This window comes from Eschscholzia californica, unplaced genomic scaffold (assembly GCF_041429995.1).
Source record: "Eschscholzia californica isolate CP2 unplaced genomic scaffold, dmEscCali1.0.p SCAF_1, whole genome shotgun sequence".
NCBI classification, from domain to species: domain Eukaryota; kingdom Viridiplantae; phylum Streptophyta; class Magnoliopsida; order Ranunculales; family Papaveraceae; genus Eschscholzia; species Eschscholzia californica.
The window spans coordinates 58572425-58588208 of NW_028238198.1; the positions used below are offsets into that span (position 1 = coordinate 58572425).

The window sequence follows — 15784 nt, forward strand, 5'->3', positions numbered from 1 at the left end:
TTTTCATTTTATTGTATTCTTAAGTAAATAATGACCGAAAACCTGATACTTATCATCTTGTACAAGTGTTCTTTTATAAACAAATAAATCATGTCCTTTGAGACATTGGGTAGCTCATCTAAATTTATTTTTGGACGTTTTGTCAAGTTTGTTGTTGGAGTGTTGGACCACAGGCCACAACACACAACTTTGTCTAAAATGGATTTTTAAAGTTATTACCCATACTACCACATAGGTTATAATTGACAACATCTCAAAATATTTAGGACGAACTACCAACCAAAGTAATTTTAATCCGATTGTGAGTAAGGCTTCTCATGAGTTTGTATATGTAAAATTTAGTCCCATTATAAACTCACAACATTCTTTCAGAATCACTTGTTCTTTTCATTTAGAACTCAAAATATCAATAAAAATCTATTGTATGAGATAATATCTAAAATAATTTTATTTGCTAAACTATATAAAAGGACATACTAGAACTTTTTTTTATGAACACGACATACTAGAACTTGAATTGAACACAAGAAAATGAGAAAAAGTTAATAACCTACATCTATAACACATGAACTAGCAATACTATATTCATTAAAAAACAGTAAGCTTAATAGATGTGAATATGAGAATTATAGCTTTATTTTAAAATATAATTTATTGAAAATTTATTTCTTGAAAATTTATTTATTAAAAATTTATTGAAAATTTATTAAAAATAGTGTTATTATATAGAAAATACAACAATTAGAAAGATAAGCATATTTGCATGTCTTGCACTAAAGAGCATATCCAGGCCTTTTTAATAGGGAGAAAAACCCAATTTAGGGTTTTGATAAAAAGGTCCACCTACACGAGTAAGTGACTCCTCAAAATTACAACGATACACGCCCCTTCTTATTAGTCAGTTTTTTTTTTTATGTTGATAAGGATCGACTCTTCATTCATTATGGGATTCCCTATTTTGGCCTTTTTGACTTTCCTCTCTCTCGCTCTCTCAATTTTGATAAGCCAAATTACAACCCAAGCAAACCAAACAAACCCCATCTCTCTCTCTCTCCCACTCTCTCTCTCTCTCCCACTCTCTCTCTCTCTAAAACTCTCTCTCTAAATTCTGTTACGTAACGGCGTTATCAAAAGGTCTCATCTAGTGCAGGTCACTACCGTCTTGAAATCCATCAAAAAATCCTAAATTGAGGCCTTCTATAATTTCACTCTTCTTATCTCCCTTTCTCTCTCTCTGAATTTGACGGAATCGTAATGGCGGGGACGAGTATCTTCTATTCTGAGATCTGGGTTTTCTCTGGATTTAATCCCTTACTCAAAAGGTAAATCGTTTCAAATTTAAAGATCTCATTCCTTCCATTATTTAGGGCACCTTTTAGCTGGTCTAAGTTGTTCTCTTCAATGTACAAATTTCTTCATGGATTTGATCGTTTCGATACAGTTTTTCCCTCCTGTTTTTGGAGGATTTCAGAGATTGTTTCTCGATTAGCGTTGCTCTTACAATTTCCTTCTATTTAGTTAGCCTCCTTTCGAAAAAAACAAAGTTAATAATTTGGTTAGGTTAATCTGTTCATGATGTTTGGGTCTGAATCTCGTTTAGTTTCGTTCATTCCAAAAGGTCTTTCTGGATTAAGGTTGGGTTTGGATTTTCCTTTCATCTAGGGTTTCTGAAAAAGTTCCCTTTTTTGGACCATTGATAGGTATAATCCCTTTAGTTATGTTTATTGGGGTTTCCTGTATTCTTTAACATCCCTCCATCTTTAAGGTGAGTAGAAGTTTCTTGACTTATGGATCTAGGGTTTTCATATATAGAGTGTGTTTGTTGATTGTTGAGTGACTTTTGAATCCATAAACCAGTAAATTGAGGACAAGAGAGGGGAATGGCAGAAGCCCTTCTTACAATTCTTTCAATGGAGAATCACCAACCTTCCACACTCTTGTCCATGGATTCTTGTGCAGCTTCTCACAAAGAATTAGATCTCGAGATGAATCATCAGATGATTCTTTCTCGACCACCTGACATCAATCTCCAACTTTCTGCTGACCCAAGTCCTCATCCCCAACTTTGGAATACAGATAGTTGTGACATTTTAGATGCTCATCTAGGAGGATCCCAAAATTATGAGACAGAGCCACTCCATGTACCTAAAGTTGTCCGAAAATGTGCAAAGCGAGTTGATAGCATCTGGGGTGCTTGGGTTTTCTTCAATTTCTACTTCAAGCCTGTTCTAAACGAGAAAGCGAAAGGAAAGATTACCAGGGATAGTAATGGGGTTTCTGGATTCGATAAATCAGATCTTAAACTTGATGTTTTCTTAGTTCAGCATGATATGGAGAATATGTATATGTGGGTTTTCAAGGAAAGACCTGAGAATGCACTGGGTAAGATGCAGCTGAGAAGTTACATGAATGGCCACTCCCGACAAGGAGAACGTGTGTTCCCGTTTAGTGCTGACAAGGGTTTTGTTCGCTCTCACAGAATGCAGCGAAAACATTATAGAGGTCTTTCTAACCCCCAATGTGTTCATGGTATCGAAATCGTCAGGTCTCCAAATCTTTCAGTTCTAGGCGATGAGGAAAGGAAGAGATGGATGGAGCTCACGGGCCGTGACTTGAACTTCTTGATTCCACTTGAAGCTAGTGATTTTGGCTCTTGGAGAAATCTTCCTAACACAGACTTTGAGCTTGAGAGACCTCCTCCGTCAAAGAGTAGCAGCAGTTCGAAGAAATTACTTAATGGGTCTGGTTTGAATTTGAACAATGTTAATGGTGACGGAATGGATTTATCCCCCAAAAACAAGAAGAGAAAGGAGTTTTTCCCACATAGGAACGATGATGATTGTTATTTACCAGTCAATCCTCACCCCGATCGTGTTCCAGATATGGACACCCACCCTCCCGAGCCACTCTGGTCAAACGGATTTTCTGGAGTCATGAAGAACACAAATGGTCCTGTCACAGCTGCAAAAACTATTTATGAAGATGAAGAAGGTTATTTGATCGTAATTAGCTTGCCATTTGCTGATCTTCAGAGAGTAAAAGTTTCATGGAGGAATACTCTTACTTGTGGAATTGTCAAGATATCGTGTTTAAGCACTGCCTGTATGCCATTTATTAAGAGACACAACAGGACATTCAAACTCACCGATCCATTTCCGGAGCACTGCCCTCCAGGCGAATTTATAAGAGAAATTCGACTCCCAGCCCGAATTCCAGAAGACGCAAAGCTTGAAGCATACTATGACGAGACAGGGACAGTGCTGGAGATTATGGTGCCGAAGCACTGCGCTGGACCTGAAGAACATGAGGTTCGTGTTTGTCTTCGGCCTCATCATGGAACTAATGAACTTCTATTGTCTTAATGGAATGCATTTTAGAACTGTCGAATGAGATTACCATGGTCTGTATTTCATTCTTTACAAATTTTATACCATAAATGGAACTTATTGAATGCAAATTGCATGCTTACAGTGTTATGTTTTCTATAGTTTATAGTTTATGTTAGTGTCTTAAGGTTTAGAGCTTCCACCTACTGCTTCCCTGATGAACCATTTGAAAAACAGACCATTGTGGGCACTGCTCTAGACATCCACTTTCCAAACTAAAAGTAGTGACTTGAGAGTTTAATGGATAGTGCATCAAAATCTCATCTTGCAATAGCAGATTAGACACTCTGTAAGGATTATCAGCTGCTGTTTGAAGTTTGTATGCTATGTAGTCAATCAAGTTCAATGACTCTTTCGAAAAGATTCTGTGTCTTCTCCGCAAATAGTATTAATTCAATTTTTGAGGAAAAAAAGAAATGTATTGCCCACATGTATCTTTAGAGCCTAACAGTGGTGAGACTTAGAAGGCCTTGCAAGGATGCCATAGCCTTATGTTTTTTGTTCTAATTCCCTTTATTCTTTTAGGGCACCGTTTTGGGGCACCATAGAAAGTCTCAAGGAATAAAGACTTAGTCAGTTAAAATTGACTTGGGAAGCATCTTTGTTTTAGTCCGACTATTGACTTGATTTCAATTTTGCCCCCTAATCTTCATCTTCACCTCGCCTTCACCGTCAACTTCCGACCACTACCACTATTTCTGACTACTGACCACCTCTTCTCTCTCTCTATCTCTCATTGTTCCATCAAAGAGAAGGGTTTCCTTCGCCTGAACTCCTCTCAGACGAAGGGACCTTTAGGATGGTTTCAACTTCCGTGTTAGTTGATCACGAAACATATCGTAGTTGACTGATGATGAAACCCTTGATCAACGGTCTACAACCTCTGAGAGTTCGTTGGAAACACTTCGCGAGATCTCCTCCGTCTCAAACAAAGGGGGTTCATCTACATGATCAATCTAACAATGAAATGCTAGTAATAGGGAGATTAAGTAAAGTTCAGTAAAGTTCAGTACAAGCAGAGATTCAACAGCCTTCATCTACATGATCAATCTAACAATGAAATGCTAGTAATAGGGAGATTAAGTAAAGTTCAGTACAAGCAGAGATTCAACAGAAAACTACGATTGCTATATTAATAGCTCATTAACATTACTTAACAAAAGACACTCATTTTATCGTAGTGTCAACAAAAAACTTCAAAATTAACATGGTTCAGACACAAACCAACCAAAACAGCCTAAAGTAAAACACGCCCACCCAGAGTTTTTTAGATCACCAGCAAAACAAAACATTTACCAACTCCCAAAACTTAGATCTCATTCCCTAATCGACTTCCTCAATCTTTGGGCCGGCACCACCGCCAACAGAAGGCCCATCTTCATTCATCCCTCCGGCAGCACCACTCATGTCAGGAACAGCTCCACCTTGATACATCTTAGCAATGATTGGATTGCATATCCCTTCCAGCTCCTTCATCTTGTCATCAAATTCCTCTGCCTCTGCCAATTGATTCCCATCCAACCACTGAATTGCGCCCTCAATTACCTCTTCAATCTTCTTCTTGTCTGCTGGATCAAGCTTGCCTCCTATCTTCTCATCTTTGATTGTATTTCTCATGTTATATGCATAATTCTCCAAGGCATTCTTTGATTCTACCTTCTTCTTGTGCTCTTCATCCTCTGACTTGTACTTCTCTGCCTCTTGAACCATCTTCTCGATCTCTTCCTTTGACAATCTACCTTTGTCGTTCGTAATGGTGATCTTGTTCTTCTGACCTGTAGTCTTATCCTCAGCAGACACATTCAAGATGCCATTTGCATCTATATCAAAACACACAGTGATCTGAGGTACCCCACGTGGAGCAGGAGGGATACCGGAAAGCTCAAACTTCCCCAACAGGTTGTTGTCTTTGGTTCTTGTTCTCTCACCTTCAAATACCTGAATCAACACACCAGGTTGATTATCAGAGTAAGTAGAGAAGACCTGTTCCTTCTTGGTCGGAATAGTGGTGTTCCTGGGGATCAGTACTGTCATGACACCTCCAGCCGTCTCGAGACCCAGAGAGAGAGGAGTGACATCCAACAACAACAAGTCCTGTACTTTCTCGTTACCCTCACCACTCAAGATAGCAGCTTGAACAGCAGCACCATAGGCCACAGCTTCATCAGGGTTTATGCTCTTACAGAGTTCCTTCCCATTGAAGAAATCCTGCAACAATTGCTGAACTTTAGGGATTCTAGTAGAACCACCCACTAGAACAACATCATGAACACTGTTCTTATCCATCTTAGCATCTCTCAAACACTTCTCAACTGGCTCCATACACTTCCTGAACAGATCCATGTTCAATTCCTCGAACCTAGCACGGGTAATGGTGGTATAAAAATCAACACCCTCATACAAAGAATCAATCTCAATTGTGGTTTGAGCAGTCGACGAAAGCGTCCTTTTCGCCCTCTCACAAGCTGTCCTCAATCTTCTTAAAGACCTAGGATTTCCACTTATATCTTTCTTATGCTTCCTCTTAAACTCCTGCACAAAATGATTCACCATCCTATTATCAAAATCTTCTCCTCCAAGATGGGTATCTCCAGCAGTTGCTTTCACTTCAAAAATACCCTCTTCAATGGTGAGAAGAGAGACATCAAAAGTACCACCACCAAGATCGAAGATCAAAACATTCTTTTCACCAACACTTGATGCTTTCTTATCAAGACCATATGCAATAGCAGCAGCTGTGGGTTCATTGATGATTCTCAATACATTAAGACCAGCAATCACACCAGCATCTTTTGTCGCTTGTCGTTGAGAATCATTGAAGTAAGCAGGGACAGTGACCACAGCATTCTTCAGTGATGTACCAAGAAAGGCTTCTGCAATTTCACGCATCTTAACTAGTACCATGGATGAAATCTCCTCAGCTGCAAATTGCTTCTCTTCACCTTTGTAGTTGACAACAATCATGGGTTTATCACCAGGTCCAGGAATAACTTTGAACGGCCATAATTTCATGTCGCTCTGGACAGAAGGATCACTGAATCTTCTCCCAATCAAACGTTTTGCATCTGCAAATATCACAGAAACGGAGTTCAGCAAAAGAAAATAAGCATCAAATTTGAGACAACTGATTTTTTTTGTTTCTTCTTCCTATTCCCAAAATCTGAATCATCTATATGTATCTGACTAGTCTGAATGTGAGTCATCTGAATCTGACTCGTACGAATACCCCGAAGTAATCAGCGATTCAGACGAGTCAGAACTAAACAACCATTCTAATCCGACTGGAGTTAAGTCAGATTTAAGATCTGACTTAGAAAGAACACCTCAAACTCAAATACACCTTGAAAGAAATCAAACACAGAGAAATCGAATATGAGATTCTGAGAGACTTGGAGACTTTTTTTTTTTTTTTTTTGTTGAAATGACTTGGAGACTTATTAATCGAGTGAAAGACTCGTTGCATATCATAAATCTAGGGCAAAGCTTTGGATAAAGACACATGCAAGAACAAGTTGAGGAACTTACCGAAGACAGTGTTGATAGGGTTCATGGCGACTTGATTTTTAGCAGCATCGCCGATCAAACGTTCAGTATCAGTAAAAGCAACATAAGATGGAGTAGTTCGATTTCCTTGATCATTAGCGATGATTTCAACACGATCATGTTGCCAAACTCCAACACAAGAATAAGTTGTTCCAAGATCAATACCAATGGCTGGTCCTTCTCCTTTTCCTGCCATTTTTTCTTTTGTTTCTTCAAATCAAAATCACAGATAGATGAATTGATTGTTTTACAAAGATAAATTTGGTAGACCGAGAACTAGATTTTAGCAAAATTAGGGTTTCTGAATGGATTGAAGAACGAGCGAAAGAACGGAAGATATATACTACTGATTTCCTTCTTTAGTCCAGAAAGTTCTGGTGTTTTCGTCACCGTCAGAATACTCAACCGCTCTATTTTCCCGACTCTAGATTTCTCCAGAAGCCTCTATCCTTTTTTATTGGGCTAGTCATTTGTAAGGAAGAGGATAATTCTATAAGGACCTCCTTTGACATTGGGCAGGCTTTTTGGAGTAGTTCTACAGTCAGCACCAGAACTGCCAAGCCCAGCCCAATTAACTTTTGGGCTTAATCTAGTAATAGACGGCCCATTATCCAAGATGCTGTGTCCTACAAAGGGTTATTACAAACAACTGGGAATGAGGAACTATTTGAGTAATTGCAAACGTTATTTTATCGGTTTTATGTGAAATGTTAGGGCGAAAGAGAGAATCACATACCCAAAATGGAAGAGCTCAATCTCATCATTTGCCTTACAAAAAAAGTGTTAGATGTTTTGATGAGTTCGTTAGAACTCAATTATGTGTCTTCAGTTTACATTAATTAGTCTTTAATTTTCGTTAACACTAATTCAATAACTTGTTTTGCAGAACAACTAATTTGAAGGGTGTTTGGAAACTATATTCATTATTACAGGGGCTTATGTCAAAATATGTATCAAATATGGTGGAACATGAAATATGGGGACCTATGTGTGACACACCAAATGATTTCTCGGATTTGAGAAATGTGGGGGACCCGCCACTTTAAACAAATAACCAAGATGAAGCCAAAGAGGGGTGGTTTGCTGTTTTGAGAGTGGGTCCCATGATATTTTCCTTCTTATCAAGATGGAGTCTACTCACTTCCTGTGCACCTTTCTTAGACACGTGGGCACGTCTCAAGAAACAGGGACCCAAGATTCAATGTAACACAAGCCGGAATCTCACTTCATTGTATTTGTTTATCCTAAATGAAATATATTTACCAAATATTTCCATTTCCAAGCAGACCAAAGTCTGTATCAAACCAGAATTTCATACCTTGCATATAAGTATATATGCTTCGGACCCTGAAAAAGCTTTTTAATGTTGCATTATAGCTTCTTTCTTAGAGCAATAAATCTTGGTGTATTGGAAGGGTGAAGAATTCTAAGTTGTTACCACCTGTTCTTAAAGTTATTTGTTTGGTGATGTCGTATTTAGTTCTCAACTTTGGAATGGTGTGTTGGATTGTTGCATTGATGTCCAGTTGGCTGTTGAAGAGTACATAATTTCTCATTTTCTTTGATCTATTGGTAGTAATATTACATATCTGCATTTCTTAGCTGTTTAGTTATTGTTATCAGAACTGACGAGTTTATTTTATAAAGCTTTCGGCTATTTGTGAGACGGGGTTCCAATATCGGGATAAAAGTCATCCTATCAATTATGTTGTTGGGCTTGCATCAAACATGGAGGTAACTCATGCTAAGAGGCAACAACTAATACAACAATTAGTTTTTTCGGTTGATAATAGTGTTGGAATTTCATTTCCTAGTTTATCATGTTTTTTCCCTGCGATTTAAACATCAGATCTATCTATTCAGTACACTGTAATTTCCCTATTGGTGTATGAGAACATCCTAATAATACATATATTTGTTTCATCTCCTTGCAGACTCTGTAGGCTTGAGTAACTATGTAAGAAAAAGTCGTGTGACCTGGTTTAAAATTTTAATGAACATCTGTTAGGACCAAGTAGTAGAATGTGTTGATCTGTTGTGAGGATTACTTGATGAGAAGTTACTACTCACCCAAAAACATTTCCTAAATCATCTACATGTGACCCTATGAGTCAGTACAGCTAGCCGAGGTGGTAAGTGTCCAAGTATTTTAAACATGTCATTTCTCTATATATGTGTCATTCTGACAAATTGCATGTTTTTGGGATTTTGTTGTTTGCGCATGTGTCCCTTTCTTGATTTGTTGTGCTACGATACATAACATCCGAAATATATGTAACTAGAAATCGGGCTAAAGACCCTATTTCCGGTCCTCTTGTTAAAACTTACAAAAACATCAAGATGTTTCGTGGCTTGGGCTCCCTATGAAAACCTGTCCTAACTAGCCTAAATGAGGGAGTTGAAGCCTAAACACAATTTATGGATCCTTTTGACAAAAGAAAAGTTGTGTTAAGGTATTTTTGGTCATTTTTCACTTTATATAAATCAGTTCGCTCTTCAAAAAACGTTCTAAAAGTATATTTCGAGTTGTTGTCTCTTTGAGTTGGGTGTATTCTGTTTGTTCTGGCCAAACAGAGGTTTTTCTTCTGGCGCCAGACTACCTTCATTGAAGTTTACTTTCAATCATAGGTTCACAGCTTTATAGTGCTCCTTCATGTAACCGTTTTGAAATGTAATTTCAGTTGTATCCCTCGATGACTGGATAGTAAGATCTTCCTATTGCCTTCTGAGTTCAGTCCGAGCATTATTCAGACGGTACTCGATGAGCTCACCCAAGAAAATGTAAGGTAAGATAACTGTAGATTGTCTTTCAATGTCACTTAGATTCGAAATTATGGCAACATAGGCAGCGATACATCCCATATGGGTTTGTGTATCCGACGAAGGAACAAGTTTCATGACAGGTGAGTAAAAAAATATAGTTTTCCTTTATATATTATTGTTATTATTAGAAAATGAAAAGATTTTGATGAGAAATATGTTTGAACTTTGAACCAAGATGCGTAGAAAAAGAAAGTTCACTATTTCAGCATTTCAGAGAGTATTTCGGTTCCCTCTAAAATCTAAGGGAAGGCGAAAAAGAATAAGAGGAAGTGGCGATAAATAAATGAAATCAGAAAAAGTTCTAGTGAGAGAAATAAAGAAAACGTAGTTTAAAATACACCAAGAGGAAGAGGGAGAAACAAATAACTCCAGTCTAAACCTCTCTACCTTCGAATTGTGTCTAAATTTGTTTGGTGACTCTGGTAGTCTGGTTAACTTCTTTATGTAACAATATGATTTATTCTTCGTTGAGAAAAATCTTTTGGGAGTCAAGAAAATATGAAGGGACAGACTGACATGGTTGAGCCTTGGTATTGGAACTGCATACTCCCTTCGGAGAACTAGTAGTTCCGGGATATAGGTATGTTTTGGAATGCAAAATTCATTCACATTAGTTGCAATAGTAAATGTAGTTACCTCCGGCCTTTAGTTGTGGATTGTTTTATGGATTAGTTTGATTTTCTGAGCAAAAAATAGTGTAGCTTTTATCTGATACAACATGTACTTAAGTTTTGTCTTTCAAAATTTTACCATTTACAGCAATGGATTGAAGCAACTCCTAATGAACATTTACATCTACCAAACCTAATGTCTTCATTCCCACTAATTTGTCACTTAAAGATGTCGCAGAGTCACTGGGGTGGCCTTGAGCCAAAGCGGACAAAGCGTCGCTTCGGGCCACCGATTTTTATGGGCCACCGAAACATTAATTTCTTTAAGAAATATAAAAGAAGCCCAAATCTCTAAGAAAATTATAAGGACCCCATTTAACAAATGTTAAGTAAAAGGGTTAATTCTATTTTGGCCCCCTAAAGATGACCAACTGACCAAAATGGCCCCCTAAAGATGACCAGCTTCCAATATGGCCCCCTTTTTCGTTTTTCCGTCTTTTGCTCCGTTAGACGTTAGTGGGGTGGCAATTTCTTACCAGATTTACCCCTGACCTTATCTACCCATATCTTTAATGATGCACATAAAATCTTTATGGTCTCAAGGAAGTCAAATCAAACTTTTAATATGATTAAAAACACAATTAATTGGAAGAAGGTATTTGGGATTGATGGATTACTTGAAGAAGAGCTTGCAAATGATCTTGAAAAAGTTGTTTTTATGCATGGATTTGATAATGAAGGTCACCCAATTTTAATGTTTATGGGGAGTTTCAGAAAAAAAAAATTTATTCAAAAATGTTTTCTGATGAAGAGAAAAAAAGAAGTTTTTCTTCAATGGCAGATTCAGTTTTTGTAGAAGAGTATTTATAAACTTGATTTTACCCCCAAGTGGTATTCAACCAGTGTTCAAATTAATGATCTTAAGAACTCTCCTGGACCAGAGAAATGGGAACTTCGTCAAGCTACTAATCAAGCTCTCTCTCTCTTCTCCAAGATAACTATCCAGAGTTTGTAGCTAAGCAGGTCTTTTCCTTCTTCTTCCTTTTTTGAATCATCCATTAAAGTTGCAGATTTGCTTCTTGAGTTTTCTTGAATTGAATTCCTTTTTCTATGTTTGATCTTGGGTTCATCATTTTTTTCCTTTTTTTGAAGTAATGTTTAATCTTGGGTTTTGGAATCTTCATCTGATTCCATCAAAGGTTAATAGTGATGATACTCATTTATAAGAATTGAACTAGATTGCTTGTTTTTCAATTTTCATAGTAATTTGATAATGGGTTTTTAAACTTACTCCAATAGATACTCATCAATGTTCCATGGTGGTAACTTGCCTTCTACAAGATGATCGGTCCATTCTTAACTCAAAGAACCAAGAGCAAATTTGTAGTTTTGCTGGTCCATCCAAACCAGCTGAAACCCTTTTCAAGTGAGTTAATTATTCCTCCATTTTTAGTAGTGATCCTAATAGTCCCACATGGCCACATCTATTAAGAAAGGGTATTGATTGTGTAAGTATGAGGCCTTCTTAATGGATGCTGAAGATGGGTATACTGTGATGTGATTACCAAAAAAAAAACAAGGAAAATAAGCTCAAGTAATGATGAACAAGTTATCTGCAACAATTTCAAGATTGGTGAACCAGGGAAAGTAATTCTCACCATTGATAACCCTAGTTCTAAGAAGAAGAAGCTTCTTAACAGATCCAAGACTAAGAAAGAAATCCTCTAATTGATTAAATACCAAACTTTTTGAAGAATTCCACTTTGGGTATCAAATTGAAAAGTAAACTTGAATTGATTTGACAACTTTGGGACCATAAAGATTTTATGTGCATCATTAAAGACATGGGTAGATAGGGTCAGCGGTAAATTTGGCAAGAAATTGCCAGCTCACTAACGTGTAACGGAGCAAAAGACGGAAAAACGAAAGAGGGGACCATATTAGAAGCTGGTCATCTTTAGGGGGCCATTTTGGTCAGTTGGTCATCTTTAGGGGGCCAAAATGAACCCTAAGTAAAAAGGGCCACCAAATTTGATGATCTTTGAATGAATGGTGGGCCCAACAATTTGTTTGACTTATGAAACAAAAATGTTTTTTAAATATCTCAATATCATTTCCTTTCTTCAAGCCAAAGTGCCAAGCCGGACTATTTATTCAATTTCTAGAAACAAAGTCTATTGTTTTTTGTTGTAAGTTGTTCAATTCCAGAAGTACAAAAAAATATTTTGTTTTCTGTTTGAGTTAAAAAAGTTAAACTCCCAAGATGATGGTGATTTGAAAGATTCATGTGGTCGCCTTGAAACCTTTTTGAAGCATAATGAGTCATATGACATAGACGGACTAGACTTATTTTTTTAACTGAAAATGTTGAAGCGTCTTTTACCAAATGAGATCAAAAGACCAATTAAAGTGCTAGATTTTTTGAAAGATATGAAAGGTTGTTACTCGAACACATGGGTTTCTTATAGAACTATGTTAACGATACCAGTTACTGTTGCCTCCGCAGAAAGAAGTTTTTCTAAGTTGAAGTTGATTAAGTCTCATATTCGATCAACTATGTCGCAAGAAAGGTTAAATGGGTTAGCTATATTATTTATTGAGAAGGATATGGCTGACAATCTTGATTATTCGTCGATTATTAGTGACTTTGCATCGAAAAATTTAAGAAGAACAAAATTTCAGTGATTGTAATTATCAAAAAACTATTTTGTTACATAAATATGATGAAAATATTTTGCGGTACTTACGATTTTCATGTAATACATTTATACGTTTTACAATTTGATAGAAGGGACCACATTTTCAGACCTCGCTTCGGGGCACTGAAAAGTCAGGGCCGACCTTGCCAGAGAAGGTAAAATAATTGTCATAGTACATCACTTTTATGAGTTGTCCTTTCTCTAAATTGTCACTTTAAGTGTACCTGGCCTTTCTTTAGTCACTGGCTATTTATTCAGGATAAGTATCCGGTTCTCTTGAGGAAGTCATCATATTCAAGACTGTGGTATAAGCCCGATATGATATTCTCGAGTCCTAAGGCTTATGTTAAGATAGAATTCAACTGTCCATATACAAGCTATACCCATGAAGCTGGAGTTCTTACTAATATTTTCACGTGATTGTTGATGGATTACTTGAATGAATATGGTGAGTAATTAAGAATAAAATATGAACTTAATAAATGTTCCAATTCTCATTGTCTCTCTATAAACTCTTGATGCAAAACCTAAGTTTCTACATTGCTCACATCTGTTAGTAAAAGTTCGGGGGATGTGTTTTAAGTCCAAAGTCGCATGATCAATGAGTCTAGAGACCAAAGATAATCTGAAATAGAAAATAAATCCACTCAAAGTAAATTACATGTCTATCCTCTCATTCTCTTTTACTACCTAACTTATCCTAAGTTTAAAAAAATAACCTAAAATAAATTATACCATAATATTTAGAGATTCATTAAATGTTTTCCTAAAAGAAAAACTTTCCTTCCGGAAAAATAGTTGGCTTTTCCGTTTACCAGAATACTTTGTTTTATATTTCTATTAGAATTGGGCAAAAGCAAACCGAAGAGAGAGAGAGAGCATCGTCACTTTCTAATATACGAACTAGGTTTTGATTTCATTCATCATCGATGCCAAATTAAACCGAGTGAAAAAGGTGAAAGCATCGAGTGGGAGAGAGATGGTAAGAGAATCAAGAAAATGCTAGTAAAATATTGAAAATGTAACAAAAATAATTTCACATAATATATTTTAATTACTAAAAAGTATTTGTTAACCTACTGTAAAAAATTCATAAGATGCTAGCTAAATATTCTTGCTTTTTAAACTATTGTATTCAAATTCATTCAATAGATGCTAATAGAATGTAAAAATTGCTATTAGAATCAATAAGATGTTAGCGAAATAGTATTTGCTTTTTAAACTACTTTATCAAATTTATTCATCAGATGCTAGTAGAATGTAAAATATGCTAGTAGAATCAGTAAGATGCTAGCAAAATAGTTTGCTTTTTAACCTCACAAACGAATTTGTAGATGTCTAATTGGATCGAGGTAGAAATAAAAAGCAAATCACTAATTCATACTTTCTTAAAGTTCAAAGAACATAGAGTTACACAGAGAGAAAATCGTTTTTGGGAGAGAGCATCTCGTTGTAAGTAAATATCCATTGAATTGGTAGGTTAATTTAGACAAATATCAGTTTTGGAAATAATATATTTACTTGAATTCAAAGAACGTATAGTTACAGAAAGAGAAACTCGTTTTTGGGAGAGGGAAACTATTTTTAGGTAAATATCCATTGATTTGGTAGGTTACTTTAGAAAAATATAACTTTTGGAAATAAAGATTAACATTAAATATCCACCATAAATATTCTTTCATAAAATTTATGGAAAGAACAATTGTATTAACTCAACCATTATAAACCTTTGGTTTACCAATGGTTAAAAAATATTTATTAAAGGGCAAAAATGAGAAAAAAATTAAAGGATTGATGCATGGGGCCCACCAAATAGTGAAATTTTGGACTTATTTTACATTTTCGATTTATTTTGGTTTTATTTTATTTATTGATTTAGGAGTGGATATATGACTAATTACCCCCCCCCCCTATTTTTGGACCTTAAACTAAAAAATCCTTGAAAGTTTTATGACTAGTGCCTTCTGTGTTTTGAAGAGCTTAATAACTAATACCGTCTTGTCCAACACTTTTTGATGTAGCGGTTGGACACCCCTCTTAAGCCGATGAGCTCGTGAGATCGAGTCTCGGTGGAAGCAGTTTGCCATCAAGATTTATCCTATGTAATTTAGGCTATAAATAATGAAATAATGTAATAATTTTCGGGCTTTAGGCCTCTTTCATTCTTGGTTCAAATTAGGCAGTTATCGTGCTTATTACATCTTCATGATGCATCAATGCCTTGTAACGACTAACGTATATCGTAGTCGAATTCCCCAAAAAAAAACTAATACCGACTTATTTAAAGTTTTAAAACCACCTGTGCTTCACTCTTTTAAAACAAGGATCAGAATGGTGTTTTCGACCAAATAAGCACTCTATCGGCAATGGAGAAATTCTAACCAAAAAGTTTGAAACAATAATAAAAATACTTATGCTTATTAACTTTTACGATTATGTTACATTATCATTGAAGGGGAATGAAAAGGGTTGAGGTTATAAAGTAATGGCTTCAATTTTCATTTTCGTAGGTTTAGTTATTCGTTTTATTTTGTGTTTCCTGACTATTTTTGTTTTTTTATCTCATTTTGCATATAAAAAATTTACATAAGAAACTATTTTAATCAAGTACTTTTAAAGACCATATTCCTGAAATTTACTTATATAAATACATCTACGGGGCACCCAAATACAAATACAAGGAAAAACGAGAAAAGTAGACTACGTTTTCCACTTTAAAAGT

General features: G+C 36.1%; 2 protein-coding genes and 1 pseudogene across 2 annotated transcripts; 2 read left to right on the top strand and 1 right to left on the bottom strand.

The window, feature by feature from the left end:
* Nucleotides 1–927: 927 nt before the first annotated feature.
* On the top strand, nucleotides 928–3457 carry LOC147567841 (uncharacterized). Its single transcript, XM_086654369.1, has one exon. The coding sequence runs from the start codon at nucleotides 1881–1883 to the stop codon at nucleotides 3360–3362; it is 1482 nt and encodes a 493-aa protein (XP_086510495.1). The 5' UTR covers nucleotides 928–1880; the 3' UTR covers nucleotides 3363–3457.
* A 1035-nt stretch (nucleotides 3458–4492) lies between these two features.
* Nucleotides 4493–7487, bottom strand: LOC147567842 (heat shock cognate 70 kDa protein 2-like). The gene is made up of 2 exons (XM_086654368.1): nucleotides 6912–7487; nucleotides 4493–6451 (listed from the first exon to the last, which is right to left on the bottom strand). Exons 1-2 carry the CDS (start codon nucleotides 7123–7125, stop codon nucleotides 4710–4712), a joined length of 1956 nt encoding a protein of 651 aa, XP_086510494.1. The 5' UTR covers nucleotides 7126–7487; the 3' UTR covers nucleotides 4493–4709.
* A 3501-nt stretch (nucleotides 7488–10988) lies between these two features.
* On the top strand, nucleotides 10989–12091 carry LOC147567843 (patellin-3-like; annotated as a pseudogene).
* The last annotated feature ends 3693 nt before the right edge of the window (nucleotides 12092–15784 follow it).